Below are 14452 nucleotides of genomic sequence, written 5' to 3' on the forward strand. Positions count from 1 at the left end.
GATGGGGACTGGGAAGCTGCTGTATGCTGAACAGTCCTGTCCACTCTGAGTAAATAGGGGGGGTGAATGGAGGTTTGTGTGGCTGAGCTGTATTGTAAGCCTGATACGTGTGCTGTGTCAGTGAACACTACATGCTGGAAGTGAGGAGCAGTGAGGCTTTGGGAGAGAGTTTTGCTGCAGAGAATTGTCCTCAGAACTTTTTATTCAACAAATTCAGGGGCTGCAGACAGAGGTAAGCTCTCCTAGAGCTAAATGCTGAGGTACTGCTGTGGCACAGTTGCATGAAATGAGGGGATCCAGGCTGTAACTCAGCAGCAGCCAGCTGGTTGTGTCATGGGGAGCCTTGGGGCTGTTTGCACAGAGCTGAGCTCCTGCAGGGGAGGCAGAGCTGGTGAGCAGGCACACAGCGTGGCAGTTTGTCTTTGCCCCGCACTGCAGCCTTCCCACCATTTACTGTGTTCCCAGCAAGCTCGAGAAGATGCCTGCAGAAAAAAAGCACAGAGTCCATTTGTGGCAGGCTGCGGAGTCAGACCTGAGCTGCTTGCCTGCTGCAGGCCTTGCAGCAGAGGGCACTGCTGCCTGGGAGCTGTGGAGGGTCAGTCACAGCAAGGGCAGCATTTTTAGGGACCCTGGCTGCGTTGTTGGGCTCTGATGCTGAACCTAATGTCTGTGCATGAACCACGTGCAAGTTGGTTTGGGTTTGTTGGTTGTTTTTTTGGTTTGTTTGTTTGTTTTCAAAGCCTTTCTTTTGCTGCCTAAAACTGATCAGAAGTGAAGAAGCTGGGTGAGGGGAGCAGCCTTGTTGCACCTTCTGCACAGCACAAAAGGTGTGGGGGGAAAAGAGCATTACGCGAAGCAGAGCCCTGTGGTTACACCTGTGGTGTTACACCTGCACCGTGGGGCTCCTGCAGCCTTAAAAAGGGCTTAGGAAAGCCTGGGCAAACCTAAGTTGTGCATGAGGGATCTAGAGTGTCTTGTAATGGGGAAAAGAAGGCTTGTATTTTCTTCTGTGAAGGAAAGGTATCCCTTGTGGTTGGGAAGAGGGGAATCGCTACATTTCTAAATCAAGTGAAATGAAATAAAAGCACAAGGGGCACTTACCCACCCCAGACTGCGTGTTGGGTGTTTTTCAGTTTGTTGTCTGTGTGGCGGACAAGCTTTGTTTAGGAAGATGTGTTTTGCAGCAGCAGTGCGGAGCGCTACAAAATGTAAGCATTCCCAACATGTGGTGCTGTCACGTTTGTTTTGTGCCACAGCATTTGTTTTGCAGAGGCCGGGCAGCAGCGCTGTGACTCGGGCTGCTCACAGCACACAGAACAGAGCGGGGGGTGATGCTGCTGAGGGGCCGTGGGACACAGAGCACAGCAGTGCTGCAGCAGGGAGCGCCAGCGGAGAGGGGCAGGAGGCCGTAAGTACGACCTTGCCTTCTGTTGTTCTGTTCTCTAAGTGTTTTATAACCTTAGAGCTTAGAGTTAAGTCAGCTGTGGGTACAGCTTGTAGTGGTACTTCAGGACCCAACCTGATGAGGGTGTTGGGTCCTGGGCAGGAGGGCACGAGTGGGCAGATGTGCTCTGCAAATACGACAGAGGCTGGAGTACACAGTAAAAGCCAGTATCTTTACTTTAGTGAATGCAGGATACAAATATTTTACAACAACCTCTAGCATTTTTCTTAACCATTTGATAAAAAGTTCACTAGAATATTTATTGTATATTGAAGAAAAAACAACACATTCAGGGAAAAAATTGAGATTAACTTATTTTTTTCTTAAAAGATTCGTCTCAAGGATGGCAACAAAGTCCAGCTTGTGCCGCCAAACGGCTTATCATCATTAAACCGTGAACAGCTTCTTTGTGAACTGTTGACTACAAACATTTACCAAATACATAAATCTCTTTTAAAAAAGCCATTTTAAATATAGCAAAGCAGTGTTCTCTTGCACAGCAAAGTGAAGAAAGTTTCTACTAAGATTTAAACGTTTACATTGAAGTCTTTCTTTCACATTCTAATTTAACTTCTTCCCGTGATGGATTGTTAGGAGTTGTTATGTTCCTTATTTACTATGTATTTCTTGTGCGCACAGCAATTCGCAAGGTTGGGATGCTTTAGTGTCCTTGGAGTGAAAGGAAAGGCTGAAGCGTTGTTCTGACAAATCCCTGACGGGGATTTTCAAATACATGTGAATTTAAATACTACAGTGAGAGCTCAGAGATGGAGAGGTGATCTGTCACAACAGAAGATCAGATAGAAATCTGAAGTCACTCAGGCTTCAATGGGTTCAAACTAGGATTGGATTCACTTGAAACTTCAATATATTTACTTAGTTAAAAAAAGTATTTTTCACCTGTTGAAATATCTGTGCTATGTCTTTTTCTCATTATAAAACATCTTTACAATTCCTAAAAAAGTATGTTCCAAAGTTAGTTACCTGTTATTAAAAACCAGGCTTCCCATTTATTCAGTGGCGTGAGGTTCTCCCGCTAGGAGAGAACGTGGCCAAAGTCTCCTGCTGAGTCTGTGGGAGGGGATGGGGCACAGGGCAACACCAGAACAGTCCCATGAGCAGTTCCTAGGAACTTAGGTGGTGGTTTTTTAATTCGTAGGTGCAATTTCAATACAAACTCTAACCCTTATGTAGCTTTTTCTTTAAGAAAACAGTAATAGCACTGTTTACAAACCTGCATAGAAATAAAGACTATTGAGATACAGTCAGCAAAGCCATCTCGTAAGGCACACAAGAAAATAGACAGTAAATGTGAATGCAGAACTCCCACTCAGATGTACAGCAAAGTTCATATATGTGCATAAATAATGAAAAAACCACGTAACTTCTCCGAGCATCAAAAGGCTCTGCAGTGGTCAGTGAATTCGGTCACTTGGGAAATAAACGAGCTGCTGTGAGAAAAGTCTGCCTTTCCTGCAGGCTCCTGCACCTGGGAACTGCAGGACAGCACAGCTCAGCCGTGACCCAGGCTGCAGGGGCTCAGCAGTGGCCGTGACAGCAGCAGAGCTGCAGGCACCAGCCTGGTTCTGCAGCCGCACGTCAAAGCCAGCAGCCATGAAGGCGCTGGAGCTGCCCCCACTGCATCACACGGGATTTTTGCTTCTCACACTCCTTAGCTAAAATATCAATTAATTTTTTGAAATCTGGCAAAATTATGTTATAAACAGCAGGGATTACTTACAGGGCTTTCAGTAACAAAATAGCACTGTTGTCTTTCTTTTTTTTTCCTCAGAACTACCAGCAGTGATTCATTAAGAATTCATTAAGGTCTACTTAATTTGGTTCCCGGCATAAAAGAACATGCAGGAAGGTGATCTGCATGGAGCCAGGGGTGGGAAGGAGGTGCCTCCAAGGCAGGAGCAGTGCTGGTTCCCCTGCAGGTGGCTGCTCCCAGCTCCTGCAGTTTGCTGCTGCTCAGGTGCAGCCTTTCCCAGGAGCTGCTGCTGCCCTTCCTCCCCACAGCTCCATGCAGAGCAAGCCTTGGCCCTGCTGTGCCTCAGGGAAGCAGCAAAGAGGCTCTGCCTGTTTCCTTCTGAAGCCCCTTTATCCCAAACCACTGACCACTTCAGAAACCCTTTGTGCTCATCTGATATGTGTTATTTCCCTATCAGGAGAAATTAGGTCAAGCTTTTTCCACTGGTTTTTGTTTTTTTTCCTCCTCAGAAGAGGCAGTTTTGAAACGATGCCTTAAGATGTGTTGTAGCAGATTTTTGTATATTTATGCAGGATGAACTTAACGCCGGATTTTTTTTTTTTGCCACTTTGCTATTTATATACATATATATAAAATGTATAATGAAGCTTAACCATACAGCACAGAGATTACAATTGAACGGCACACATTCACCACCAGTGAGGGGGACAAACCCCTTTATACACCCTCTGAAAAATCTGGATAATAATATTAATAATAATTAAAATCCAAAGAAAGTACAGTATATTTAACAAAATAGTAAATATTAAACAGTGAATACTCTACTTAATAAGGACCTCGCCTTTCTCAAGTCGGCGTCAATCCACAAAAATATACTTTTTAATCTGGTGAACGTACAATACATAGGTACTTACACCAAAGGTGATAATATATTTAAGATGCTATATACACAAAGAGTTTGGCTCAAATTTAAATTTACATATAAGTGTTCATGGCTTATTTTTCCCCCAAGGTTCCGCCTGCAAGTTTTTCCTTTTCATCTTTGAAAGCAAAAACTAGAAAGTCAAAATAAGATAAAACTATACTCTACAAAAAAGCTACAACATACAGCTTTGGCTTATATAAATAATTCATAGCAGAATGTGTTCAAAAGTACTGTATATAACTTTATATATAGTCTTCAATTCATTAGGGTATTGTTTTCTTTAATATAAAATATACATGAGCTAAAATCCGTTTCTATATTTTTCAAAGGTATGAACGTAAAAACAAATTTGTCAAACATATTCCAATTATAACTTAATATATTAATTTTATTTTGTTAATGTTCTATTTTCTAGGCTAATATTTTCGGAATATTTCATGCGAGTTCTCTATGTCTCTCTCTCACTTGTTAAAAAAATCACTTCTTTGACCCAATACACTTTTTTTTTTTGCACGTGCAAAACAGGTTTTTGTTTTTTTATTTTCTCTAGCATCAGCCCTTCTCCATGCACCCTCTGCAATAGAGACCCATGCCAGGTGGGGTAATATAAAGGTCATTTTATGTACAGTATTGCTTTCTTCTTCCTGCTTTTCTACTGCTCTGCTGCTACAAAGCATTATTTCTTAACTACAAGTAACCATACAGCTTTAATAAAACACACAGGGACGTTACTACAGGCGAGCCCTCTTGGTTTCTGCAATCTAGTGTGGTAGGATTATAATACGGGTACAATGTTTCTTTGCAAAACAGGCTATATCATTAAAACAACAAGTCCAGGTAAGTGCCAGACTAGATCAATACCTACAGGATTGTTCTGTTACGTTTTACCATGGGACATCTGCAGCTATACAAGAAGTTTGTAATAAGTGCCTGATGATTCTGTGTATGCTACACACACTAGCACATATATATGCATGTGAAGATATATATATGCACGTATGTATATACATATAAATATACTTATTTCATGTCCTTATTTATAAATTTAGATATGTCAGGACAGTTCATTTTGAGAACACAAAACTGGAGAGGCAACACTGCGAGTTTATGTCACCCACGTGTCCATCCTCATTCGTTTTACTGACGGACTCTCTCTATCTTCTGAATTCGGCGGCCTTCCCAGCACCACGGGAGAGTGGAAGTCGCTGCGAGGGTCCTCGCGGTCGCTGCCATCGTAGGAGCTGCTGGAGCTGCTGAGGCTGTCGACAGGAGAGCGGCCCAACTCCTGGCGCTGCGGCGGCTGCTGCGGGGGCTGCGGGGGCTGCGGCTGCTGCGGGGGCTGCTGCTGCGGGAACCCCGAGGGAGTGACGCGGTCCCGGGGAGGTGAAATGGGCTCCGATTTGATGTTGATGTTTTGGTTGGTGTTAATGGATAAATTTGAACCCTGAGATATCTGGCTGCCAGTACTGGGAAAAAGAGAACCGAAAGGAGGAAATAAGAAAACATGAGAATGGGAAGGAAAGCGACAGTTCATGCACCTGCTGCGTGGTTCGGCATCCTTGAAGTAAGCATGTAAATAAATGCCACTTCCTGACGTGAAAGAAAGCATCGATTAAAGATCCCAAGTACTTCTATAGACGTTAAAACACAAAGGGCAATAGGCAGCCATTCCAAACACCGAGTTAATCGTGTTGGTGACTTCAGCAAGGAGGCGGGCCTGCAGGGATACGGCACGTCAGCTTCAGGACTGAGCGAAGGGCCACAAAGGATACATACAGAACAACATGGGCACAGAACTGCTGCCAGCGGGCCAACTGGAAAAGCAATGTACGCATTGGGGGCAGAAAAGAAAGCAAAATGTTTTGTGTTGTATATTTCCCAGTGCAGATCATTCACCTTGAAGTGCCCCGCCATGCAGCACTGTGCTATTACAGATCTACTTACACAAGAGAGCTGAGGGTTGCTGGACCGAGATGGTGCTGCTGCCAGGCAGATACCTGCCCTAAAGACAGCATTCCTGGGGAGTTAAATCCCTGCAAGGCAGACAGGTCTGCGCTAGTCAAGGAGTAATCTGAGGGAAGAACAGATAAAAAAGTGTATTAACAGATTTATTTACATGTACTTACATATACATACACATATAAATACAGACAGACAAAGGCTTTCCGCCCTGAACAGCTGAAGGCAGGTGGCCCAAAGGAGCCCACAGGTGAACACTGATACCTGGAGGAAGTCCTCCCAACTTCTGCAGCACCACAGCAGGACACACAGCACCAGCCGCACTCTGCAATTCCTGCCTACGTGCCACTGCCTTACACAGCTGTTTCTAACCTGACGGGTGCAGCCTTCATGCATGCACACACACACTCACACACACATCTTACAAGTATTTGTTTCTGAAGATTTTAGTCTGCAAGGAAATCTCAAAATGAAACAAAAAAGGAAGCATTAAGTCATAGAAAGGAATGGTGTTTCTTGCTCTGAACTTACTGAACAAAACCTGACTGGTTCAGCTCCAGATCAAACCTGTACTTCAGATGGGAGACAGCAATTCCCCAGACACAGTGTGCATCTCCTGGCTGCTGCCTGTGCTACAAAGCATAGTACAGCCCTACAGCCCATCCCCACACCAAGCAGGGAGCAATGCTCATTGCTGCTGGCCCAGCTGCTGAACAGTGAGGGCAGGGACTGGCACAGGGACTCACACCTGTGTGTGTGAGCACCCACAGGGTGCTGGGAGCAAAGGCACTGCAGCTGCGTGTGGATGCAGCCCTACCTTAACACACCGCATTCTCCCTCTTCCCACAACAGTGATTCATTATTTTACATCTGAATAAATGGGCATCTCTGTACCAAATGAACTAATTCACAAAAGAAAAGCATTACTTAGAAATGTAACTTACTTAAATGAGTAATAGGAAAATCAACATGTTCCTGATCACCAGTGTCAGGCTGTTAGTTCTGCCCAGGCTGTAATGCTCAGACAGTTCTCACTTCTCATTCGCACATGAGGAGTTATTTTCATTTTATCATCACCACCCTCTGCTTTTCTTTCAGGTTCGAGAACAAAGCTGCAAATACTTGTCTGCTTTTAATTACTTTGTAACATCGCTTCCTTAAAATAATTTCTGGCATTTAGAGGGTAAGACAAAATGCTGGCAGTCAAACTTACCGCAGGGTAACTAGAAATTCCACTCACTCAAGTATTATTGTCTGATTGCTGTCCTAGCATTGTCCTAAAATGCCAAAACCATTACAGTTTATCTCTCTCAGTCTCCCCCTGCCCATACACCAACTCGTTCCGTGTGCAACATGTCAGGGTTTTCCTCTCATTGCCCTGTAGAGGGAGGCAAATGCAGTGCCAGCAGCCATGCTGCTCAGAGATGCATGGGCAGAGATGCATGAGGACACTGACAATCCTGGCTGCAGCCCAGCAAACTACGCTACCTACGCTGCCTTTCTGTTTCTTCTGAGCTGGCATTTGAACCCAGCAGCTATCTGAGATTTACAAGACAAAAAAAATCCAGCCCTCCAGTGATGAAGACATGGACTCAACCTACAGAGCAACCGCAGCCGTAACAATCAGCAACGTGGATGTAGGTGCGTTGGCAATAAAAATAGGCAACTATTTTGGTTCAAAGTCAAATTTCTTATTTAAGACCCCTGAAAGGCTCTGCCTAATAGATACAATTTCGAAGTACCTGAGAAACACTAAAGGCTAAAGAGCCTTTCACAAAACACAGCATTACCCAAAGGCGGGGGGCTGGTTTTTAGAATAGTTTCCTAGCAGCAACAGCACCTGGCTGCAGTGTGGGACAACATGTTCACTGTGTGCTGCTCCCAAGCACTTGGTGCACAGCACTGCTCCACTTCCCAGCAGCTGCTGCCACACGGCGCTGCCTCCAACCACTGCACAGCACAGAGGGAACAGCTCGACTGCTCAGGGGCAGGAAAACAGCAGCAGTGCTCTGAGCAGGCACAGGAACTGCTGGCTTACTGCACACAGCGATTAAACAAAATGTATGGACCGTCATCGTAGCAGGAATCACAGCCAGGTCTACACGTCCAGTACATTCATGCTGCAGTTTCTAATCTGAAACAAGAAACCAACAACAATTCTTCACTCAGAGCACTGTTACTGCAGCTCCATCCTGTTCATTGGCCTCTCCAGCCCTTTCCCCTCAGGGCAGCAACCACCTGCACAGGTTCCTCCTGCACTCAGCTGCTCCTGCACCAGAAACCTTTGACCCTTTCTGCAGCAGAAACCACTGCTGACTGAACAGTCCCTGTTCAAACCAAACCCCTGCATGCAGTGGGTGCAGGGCAGTGCCTCGAAGGCAAACCAACGCAGAAAGAGTACTAATAGCAGCTAATGGGCACAGTGATAGTGCTGTAGGGAAGGGGACATGAGACCAAAACAGATTCCAGTTGTTGAGCTGACAGATGGCTACAGGTAGGAACTAACAAAACATCCTGAAGTCCTTTAAAGCTTAAAAAAAAGATATCTAAAAACAGCCAATGTATAAAATCCAGCCTTTTTGTCAGGAAAATGATTATGAAGGGATGGCACTCGTTCTGCTCCCTCTTTCAGAAGAGACTCCTGACAGTGCCCATCCCTGCAGAACACAAACACAAAAAAGCCTTTGTTTAACTCCAGTTCTAGCTACTTTCTACATACACGAAATAAAGTTTCTTTGGATTTGCCCTGACCTTTGCACAAGGCCGTGCTTTGTTTCCTGCTCTGCCCTCTTGGGCTTTTTTGCCCAGCAGAGCCTTCTGACGGGAGGAAAAGAGAAGAAGAAAAGACAAAAGGGAAGAGCTCAGGTACCAGCTGCTCAGCCTGAGCTTTCGCTGCCCACAGGACATGAGACAGCTCTGCACAACTGCAAGTGTGCCCTCTCAAAAAGAATACTGCCATGTTTTAAAAAATGTCTTCATTTCTAACACACCATACACTGCCTTTTCTGTTCTTTGGTTTCAGAGCTCAGCAAGCATTACAGACTGCCTCAAATCTCAGTCCACAAGGAATGCTGCACACCACCAGAAGTTTTCTTGCATAAAACAATGTCACCAAAGAAATACATCCATAGACTTATTTGCAGAGTATTTACTATGACTGGATTTAATTCTGCTTGGAGTATATACATAATAAGTGAAAGCCTACCTAGTAAGACTTCAATGCTACTATTGCTGACACTACACTCCCCAGGTCAGAAATTCCTGTTGTAACAGATATTATAGCATTTACATTTGAATGTCCTAGCTAGATCACACCTAAAAAGAACAGCACATTGGGCAACTATTTCCTTTGCTTTTCCACTTGCTTTTAAGCAGCAGCTAACTTAACTCAGACCTAAACTCTTACACTTGTCTGCAATGCAGTGTCTCTGTAAGCGCATTTGGAAATTGAACTATGCATCATAGACCAGCCCAAGTCCATCAGGTGTGGCCTATCAAGGAAATGATTATAAAAAACTCCCTTTCCTGTTGCATACAGGGTCTGTGACAAGTACAGAACCTCAAGAGCAGGCTGAGTTAACTCCGCTGACGTGGAGACAAAGCAGGAGGCACCACAGTCTGAGCTACATTCCGAATGGACAAACCGACTGTCACGTTACCAAATTATCTGAATCACACTTTGGATAAAAAAGGAGTTTTGAAGTCCTTCAGACACTCCCAGTGATGAAATGCTGACTGTGCCCACCACCAACTCCCCGCCTCGCTCTGGAGAACGCAGCCAAAGAGGAAGGGGCTGCTTCTTGAGAACTGGAAGTCCTCTCTGAATCCAGCTCCCTCGTGCCACGGGAATTCAGCAGAGAGCACGGCTCAGCACGCCCTGAAGTAGCAGCACTGTGTCAGTGTGAGGTTGTCACATCACAGATGGACATTGAGAACAGCACAGCAATAAGGAAATGCATTCATTGTGTCTCTGCCTGCATTCAGCTGTGCACAACTTGACTGAAAGCTTCTTCCGTCTGTAAGTCCCAACATTGACACATTCTACATTCAGAAGGCTCATTTCTGGATGAATAAAAGCCTTCATTTCAACTGAGCAGCAAAATAAAGCCAAGGGTCACAGGAATGCAAATTTTCTGGGCTTATGAATCACAAAACCTGGTGCATGTGAGGAATCAAGGCACGCACAATGCTTACCAGTGTTGTAGGCAGTGGGCATGGCCGAGTACACGAGTCCCTGCGGCGGCAAGCTGGGAGTTGTCACTGACACCACGGGGGTGGCGAGGGGCTGCGTGGACTGAGAACTACTTATCCTTTGGGTATTCTATAAACGATGAAAAATAACAGCATGCCTTGTGATATCAGTCAGAGCAACAGAAACTTACGTGCTAATAGAAAAACAGCACTCAAATAAAATGTGTCACTTTGCTTTGTGTTTTAATTAGCAATGCTTATCTTTCGTCAGGATGGATTTTATAAATGAACCTCAACATTTCAAGACTCAACCAGAAACGATCTCAGCAAACAGAAATGAAAAAGGTAAGACTCACTGGTCCCCTCCTGAGCATGCACATCTCAACAGTGTTCATTTCAGCTGAAGGACAAGAACCAACGCACTTTCTTAGGGATACATACAATTTTCAGAAGTTCTTAAGTGACTGAAGGGGCTCATGCCTTATTTTTGAAGAGGATCTAACGCAGATGGCAAGGTGCAGTTCCAGAGGGAACGGTTTCCAGCTGTTAATCTGACCCGCATCTCAGCTGCCAGCTCTGACCCTGTGCTAACTACACCTGCCCTGACAGCAACGCGGCGATGGCATACGTTTCTGTTGGTAAGACCTTGGCCAGGAAACAATCTGCTGTTCCCATGGTTGCTGAGAAAGCGGCGAAGCACTTGTTATAGTGCAGATACGTTTCAAAGCAAATGACATTTGAGTTAATGCAGAACAACTGTGCCTTCTGACAGGAAAAACAGCCGAATTCCATAGTCTCACATTATCTGTTCTCGCTGTAGGCGTGAGCAGTCTTTCTTTGCCATATACTGGAGTGAACATCTGTAGCAAACATATCACTCACATTAAGCTCTTCAACAAAATTTGCTGTTTAGAAAACCTTACGTTAAATATTGCGCTGAATGCCAGCAGACAGCAAAGTGCTCTGTCACAGACACACAGCTCTCCATGGATGCAATGCTGTGGGGTTTCTTTTTAAGCAAGAGATGCTTCATTTTACTGATAGAGCTCCTAACTTCCCTTTCCTTGCACTTCGTATTTCTACATTCTCAAAGAACATTCCCCATTAAGGGAGCTGGAGTTCACGCATTTTTAAGGCTATTGCCTGGAGGCCTGTATCTCCCATATTCCTGAAAAAATGTATCTGCTACAGAAATGGTGGGATTTTTGTCTCTGGTAGAGTTTCACTTCCTAGCTTTAGAAAAGTATGCTGCAGCTAGATATTAAAATCAGTGTAGCACAGCCTTCCAGTGGCTGCCATGCCATGCCTGGCCCCTAACCCTCCAGCACTGCAGGAGGGCCCCGAGCCCCACAGCCTCTGGGATCTGTTCCACTTCCCAGGTTCCAAAGCCCTGAAACCACAAAGTGAGTCCCACTGATTTTCTGTACAATTTATCCTTCTAAATCACTTAGGGACTTCTGAAAATCTCCACTAGACCGAGTTTATCTGGCCCTAAGATATGTTATTAGAGCAGATTTTTGTCTGTCAGGAATTGACCTTTTTACAAAGCTTTCTTGGATGGCAGCCTATAAAGTTGGGATTACTGCATAATGGAAAAGTTAGAGGAGTACACTGGGAAACAATCCAGGCCAAAGGATTTCCCCATGGGACTTTTTTGCTTTTCTGAGTGGATAATAAAGGTGGTTTTCAGAGGCGGTTTATTTCTGAGTTACTCTGCCACACAAAGGCACTGAGCTGTATCTGGATGTATCCAGCACTCGTTGCTCTTGCAGAGTCAGCCCGTTCCTTAAGCTGTGCACAGGACAGGGGACAGGCAGAGCTGGATGCTTCACACTACCATTTCTGCGCTCCACCTTCCGTGTTCGGTTCCAAGCAGACCGAATATGCGCTCACAGCTGCGATGTGGAGCTGCTGTCTGGCACTACGTCAGCATCAGAAAGATGCACAGCAGGAGCGATTCCCTTACAGGTGCTCTACATACTGCCAAGAGCTTGCAAGGAAGGCGTTGCCGTTTCTCTGTGCCCCCAGCAGCCCGTGGCACAGCCGCTAGAGGGCCCGCTCTCCATGCAGCACCCGCACACCAGCCCTCCTCAGAGCGCATCATTTCACATCGCAAGGGGTGCAGCAATTCTAGCAGGAGAATGCCTTAATTCAATTGCCTTTGCACAAATCTGATTTCTGACATTTATGCAATGCTATTTTGATTAAGAGTTCCTATGTTGAATTAAAGCTCTCTCTCTTGCGCTGGAAACAGACACTCCTTACGAAGGTGAGAAGATGGAGGGGAACTGCTCTGCTAACAAGGCAGCCCAATGGAACTTATCAACTATCACACTGGATTTCAAAAACACATTTCCCCTTACTTTTCTATATCTATTGCTTATGTGTAAGGAAAAAAACAACCAAAAGCATGCATGCATTAAGAAACGTATCTACGTCACTACATTTTCCATGCTTTCATGCAATTAGAGCCTCCTGTTAGCAACAGGTCCATGTTGGAAACCAGATCAAGTCGTACACTATGCAGAGCTTTAGGGCTGCACTGTGATGCAGCACCTCCTGCACGCTTTGTGCTACGGCAGCTGAACAATTTGCAAATTGCTCTAAAAATAAGTTACAAATTATTGCAGCCTTACGTTATTTTCCAGACAGAATGCCAAATGTCAAAACCTTTTGGGAAAAAAAATAGCAAAACACAAATCCCAGGAGTTTCCTTTCAAAAACAAAGTATCGTTCCACTGGAAAAAAGGTAGGATAATAGGTTTTGCAATTCTCCATTCCTTTTGGTAAACAGGGAACACCCCTGTGGTTTGATAATCTCACGCAGGATGAAATAATGCTAAACTCAAAAAGGTGACCTCATCAGCAATGATATCATCTCCATGCAATAAGTAATACACAGCACACTTGTGTTACTATCTGAAAGCGTCAGGATTGAAGCCACCTTCTAAAAATACTGCAACAATTTAGGGGATAAGTGGTTGTTTATGTTTCATAAAACAAAGCACATCAAACATGCTATACACATGGACAGTTACTCTGCAAGGCTCTTTTCCAATGTTCCCTCCAAGAAAAACAGAAATCGTTTCAGAAAAAAAAAATTTACAAATGGAAAGTGCTCAACTTTGGATGTGAATTCAACTTGAATTGGTCCATTTTTAAGTCTGATAAACAATTGCATTTCAATCTGCTACCAAGGGAACACTGGAATTATTTAAAACACGTAATGAAACTACAGTTAAACAGAACTGTAGTAAAAAGTTGCTGTCTTGCTGTGTCTCATCAAACAGGAGCCCAGACTCACCAACTCCAATTCATCCTCCTCCGTCTGTACTCAGCAAACAAGAGGGATAACACAGTTACTAACAATAGCATTGCTTTCAAAGATGAAAGAAAAAGTCACGTTTGTGCTTTACATTTTTATTCATGTCAATTAATAATGCGAATTTGCCTCCTGCCTGTGAATAATGCTGGCAGGAAGGACGGCACGTAATGCAGGTCGCTTGATAAGAAATACTGTACCAAAGACATACTTTGGCAAAACTAAAGCAGAAAAAGTAATAAAAGCAAGAACACAACTACACATTGACATCATATGTAAGTATGCAACACAGCTGTTTCTGGCTGCGTTGATGCCATACACAGTGAGCAAACTAACCAAATATTTCTCACATACAATCACTGTGCAATCCCAGCACCTCTAAGAATTCTCCTTCCAAATTCCTCAGAAAGCCAAAAACTATGTGGAATTTTATGTCATTCCTGACAGCAGCACAGTAAGTGGGTACTGTGCACTTCTAACAGTAGAACTGCACCAACACAACGCTCTTTTTGTACCTAATTCTAATTATTTTAAAAATGATTTTCACTTTAAAATCTATCTAGTGCATTTCCTGTCCTCCACACTTAGTTTTCCTAAAAAAACCCTCAGCTTTACGAATCATTACTCCAAACATAACTGTAGCTTTTGTTATTTGGATTAATTTTGTATTATTCATCGTGAATACCAGTACAAATGTAAGCACTTGTGGTATCTTAAAGACAAAAACAAATTATTTAGAGAGCACTTCTGTTGCTTATATCCTGCTTCTCTTGGTTATGGTTCGTTCTTCCATACACAGAAAAGAAAGAACACCCATATCAATGTTCAAGAATTCTACGTGACAGGGAAAGACCAAAAGGATTTGGTCAGCCAAATGAAAGGAGGAATAGAACAACT

General features: G+C 44.1%; 1 protein-coding gene across 7 annotated transcripts in view; it reads right to left on the reverse strand.

The window, feature by feature from the left end:
• Window positions 1–1595: 1595 nt before the first annotated feature.
• Window positions 1596–14452, reverse strand: part of MEF2A (myocyte enhancer factor 2A) — a 78031-nt gene continuing 65174 nt past the window's right edge. For 4 of the 7 annotated variants that reach the window (XM_052672581.1, XM_052672575.1, XM_052672577.1 and 1 more), the window contains 4 exons: window positions 13538–13561; window positions 10237–10363; window positions 6028–6154; window positions 1596–5549 (listed from right to left, as the gene is read on the reverse strand). In XM_052672581.1, coding sequence (XP_052528541.1) covers window positions 5189–5549; window positions 6028–6154; window positions 10237–10363; window positions 13538–13561 — 639 coding nt within the window. In that variant the 3' untranslated portion in view covers window positions 1596–5188. The remainder of the gene's footprint in view (window positions 5550–6027; window positions 6155–10236; window positions 10364–13537; window positions 13562–14452) is intronic. The other 3 variants (XM_052672578.1, XM_052672580.1, XM_052672579.1) reach the window with 1 other exon arrangement.

The sequence above is a fragment of the Tympanuchus pallidicinctus genome, unplaced genomic scaffold, assembly GCF_026119805.1.
Source record: "Tympanuchus pallidicinctus isolate F22 unplaced genomic scaffold, pur_lepc_1.0 scaffold12, whole genome shotgun sequence".
NCBI lineage: Eukaryota > Metazoa > Chordata > Aves > Galliformes > Phasianidae > Tympanuchus > Tympanuchus pallidicinctus.